A 3,952-nucleotide genomic window follows, 5' to 3' on the forward strand; every position below is an offset into this window, starting at 1 on the left:
TTTATTATATGATAACATCTAACATACAAAATATGTGTTGACTTTATGTTATCAGTAAGACTTTCAGTCTACAATAGGCTATTAGTAATTAAGTTTTTGGGGATTCAAAAGTTACTATGAAAGGAGACATATGTAATACCCTTTGTAATACTTGAACTTCTAGGGACTGGTTACACAGCTAAATCTTTATTTATATCTATCATTACTTTATAAGTGTACATTTTTACAAGTAGAATTAATAGCTGTCTCTTAAACATAGAGAGTCAGAACCATTTGTTCTTTTGTTTTTTGTTTTTTTAAAAATATATTTTATGTTACTATGAATATTCAACTTTTCAGGGAGTTGGTTTCCCCAACCCTCACTTTGTTCAAGGGTCAACTGTAAATGCCATATATAGAGGGGCAGAGAGTGAGGAACACCAATGAGAGAGAAACATCGATCAGCTGCCTCCTGCACATTCCCCACTGGGTATGTGCCCACAACCACGGTACGTGCCCTTGACCGGAATTGAACCTGGGACCCTTGAGTCCGCAGGCTGATGCTCTCTCCACTAAGCCAAACCGGTTAAGGCGAGTCAGAACCATTTGTTTTTAATAACTAAGCATCCAATGGCCATAGTATGTGGAAGTCTGGTTAAAGGACTTTATTGACACAAGGAGCAGCAGGGAGGGACCTGCTGAGTCAAGTATGGCTGGAGTTTGAGAACGAGCTGCAAAACCCCACAATCTGAAGATAATCTCAAGTTTCACCTGATGTGAAAGGACATGTAGTATAGATAAAGCGATAATGATGCTGGAACTTTAACATCAGAAATTTTTCTAATTTTAAAATAAGTATACCAGTATGTATTTCTTTATGGTTTTTGTGTGATTTATGATATTAGCATGCATGCTTGTATTTTATTTCTGATTTTCTTTTACAGAAATCACAAATGATACAAATTTCCATGGTTTCTCAGTTTTTCACATCTAGGGATGGTCTGACAATTGGCTCAGGGCCCCACATGAGAAATCCATTCAAGTTCCTTAAAGAGAGGCTTAGGCTGACACAGGCACATGGGAACTGAATCTTATGCTTTCCAGGAAATGAATGCCTCACATGTCTCAGAAAGGCGGATCATATATAATGTTTTAAGTTGCATTTTCCAGCCAGAGGCTGTATTTATCTAAACAAAGGTTCTCTCCTGGTGTCGACCCTTTTTAGACCTTGCTTGAAGATGCAGAGCGGTGCAGACGTAAGATGCAGACCGCCTCTGCACTGATCGGTGGCTTGGCAGGAGAAAAAGAAAGATGGACAGAGCAAAGTAAAGAGTTTGCTGCACAAACTAAAAGACTTGTAGGTATGTAGATTCCTGTATTACCGAGGTTATGTGTTGACTGTGATAGGGAGTTACCAAATTTAAGCTTTAATCAAAATACAAACTCTATTATTTTAAAGTTCTACGGAGTGCAAAAATAAGCTTTAATCAAAATACAAACTCTATTATTTTAAAGTTCTACGTGTGTGTGTGTGTGTGTGTGTGTGTGTGTGTGTGTGAGAGAGAGAGAGAGAGAGAGAGAGAGAGAGAGAGAGAGAGAGAGAGAAAGAGAAGAGAGAGTGAATCTGCAGTGTTTCAGAAGAATGAATATTGGCCTTACATCTATGCAGTCCATATTAGATGTGTTAATGACCTTTAAACCTCTTATTATCAGGACTCTTAAATTCTATGAATGAAAGATGATATTGATCAAGATCACTTAGAATAGAGGCTCTGTCTTCTGAGCTTTGTATCTTAAACTCAGACATCATCCTCCCAAATCCAACAAGAGTAAAAATTCTCCAGTGCTTGATTATAGCAGCCAATCCTTGGTGGACCATTTGGACCCTGTTTAACAGTAAACCAAACTACTGCTTATTCATCAAGACACAGCAACATGTGGTTACAGTTTGGTTTCTGGAATTTAGTGTAAAAGAATGGTGTTTTTATTTTTTTATTTTTAATATTCTACACAAGTACAAGTCTGATCATAAAGTATTTCAGAGGTGTTTGTTTTCCATTTTAGGAGATGTATTGTTGGCCACGGCTTTTCTGTCTTATTCTGGTCCATTTAACCAAGAATTTCGCAATCTGATGTTAAATGACTGGCAGAAGGAAATGAAAGCCCGAGAGATTCCATTTGCTGACAATCTGAATCTCAACGAGATGTTGATTGATGCTCCTACAATTAGTGAATGGAACCTCCAAGGCCTACCAAATGACGATTTATCCATTCAGAACGGAATTATTGTCACAAAGGCATCTCGCTATCCTTTGTTAATTGATCCGCAGACTCAAGGCAAGATCTGGATTAAAAATAAAGAAAGCCAAAATGAACTCCAGGTAATTTGTGTTTGGGTATATTTATGTTACTAGTTTTATTGCCCCAGAACAACAAGTATCCAAGGATAATAAAATATTTGTTACTTAGAATTAATTGTATATCTATATCTATCATCTCTCTATCTATCTATCTATCGCCATATAGTATTATATTAGTTTTAGGTATTCAGCATAATGATCCAACATTTATGTACCTTACAAAGTGATATAGAATATTAGATATTAGTATTTAGATATTGATATTTAGAAATAATTTCTAAAAATTGCATTATTTGCCTTTGTATTAATTGCTACTTAATGCCACCTTCCAAAGGTCTCAGACTCTCTTCTGCTAGTGTCTAAGGCTCTCTTTGATAAGCAGAGCAGGCTGGAGTTGTGTCACACCAAATGACAGCACTTTATAAGGGCCCTTTATAATTATTCTATGACTAGAGGCCTGGTGCACAAAAATTCATGCACTCGGGTTGGGGTGGGCCCCTCAACCCGGCCTGCACCCTCTCGCAGTCTGGACCCCTTGGGGGATGTCCACCTGCTGGCTTAGGCCAGTTCCCTGGGGGATCGGGCCTAAGCTGGCAGTCAGACATTCCTCTGGCAGCCTGGGAGCCCTATGGGGATATCTGCCTCAGGGAGCAGCCTAAGCCACAGCCGGACATCCTTAGTGCTGATGAAGAGGCAGAAGAGGCTCCCGTCACCGCTGCTGCCATTGCAGCCATCAGCCTGGCTTGTGGGTGAGTGGAGCTCCCCCTGTGAGAGTGCACTGACCATCAGAGAGCAGCTCCTGTGTTGAGCATATGCCCCCTGGTGGTCAGTGCACATCATAGCAACCAATCGTTCCTGGTTGTTTTGCCCTTAGGGTCAATTTGTATATTACCCTTTTATTATATAGGATTATTTATCACAAAAGTGATGGTGAGGGAAAGTCAGTGTTGCCACCCAGAGATGTTTCGTGCTTCCCAGTAAAGAGGAGTGATGGTCTGCTGAGCAAAAGAATGGACAGGGTTTAAGCTTTCTGTATCCCTTCACACCAACTGTGGTTTCAAGTAAGGATCCCTGACTTCCCTGTACCTGCCTCCGGTGACAGAATGCTTAGGCTCAGCTTCCTGTGAGTTACCTCTGTGCATGACATTGTGCTATCTCTGTCAAGAACAACATCTTGATCTGGTTTCTAGATCACATCTCTAAATCACAAGTACTTCAGGAACCACCTGGAGGACAGTCTTTCTCTTGGAAGGCCCTTGCTGATCGAAGATGTTGGGGAGGAACTAGATCCAGCCCTGGAAAATGTGTTGGAGAGAAACTTCATTAAGACTGGATCTACCTTTAAGGTAGGTTAAGCCTTTTGATAAACTGTGCAGAACAATTACCATGAGGCCAGGTAAATGTGACACAGATGAAATTTTCTCAATAGGCAGTAACTCAAATTCGAGTCTGGGGCAAGAGGCATTTGCTTTGTTTTCCCACACTTCCTGAGTTGGGATTAAAGTATTCAGGCGTAGGATTTTAGGATTATCTACTTGATGTGTGTAAAAATGTCTGACTCCATTTTGATGTTTGACTGTGGTCAGTTTTCAAGCCCCATTATGCCTCTTTCC

At 40.2% G+C, this 3,952-nt stretch overlaps 1 protein-coding gene across 1 annotated transcript in view; it reads left to right on the forward strand.

Annotated features, from left to right (window-relative positions):
• The window catches only part of DNAH5 (dynein, axonemal, heavy chain 5), a 190,913-nt gene that overhangs the window by 143,769 nt on the left and 43,192 nt on the right, over positions 1–3,952 (forward strand). Inside the window, exons 62-64 of the mRNA XM_015567634.1 lie at positions 1,205–1,340; positions 2,044–2,360; positions 3,530–3,685. Of these exons, the coding sequence (XP_015423120.1) occupies positions 1,205–1,340; positions 2,044–2,360; positions 3,530–3,685 (609 nt within the window). The remainder of the gene's footprint in view (positions 1–1,204; positions 1,341–2,043; positions 2,361–3,529; positions 3,686–3,952) is intronic.

The sequence above is a fragment of the Myotis davidii genome, unplaced genomic scaffold (assembly GCF_000327345.1).
Source record: "Myotis davidii unplaced genomic scaffold, ASM32734v1 scaffold143, whole genome shotgun sequence".
Lineage (NCBI taxonomy): Eukaryota > Metazoa > Chordata > Mammalia > Chiroptera > Vespertilionidae > Myotis > Myotis davidii.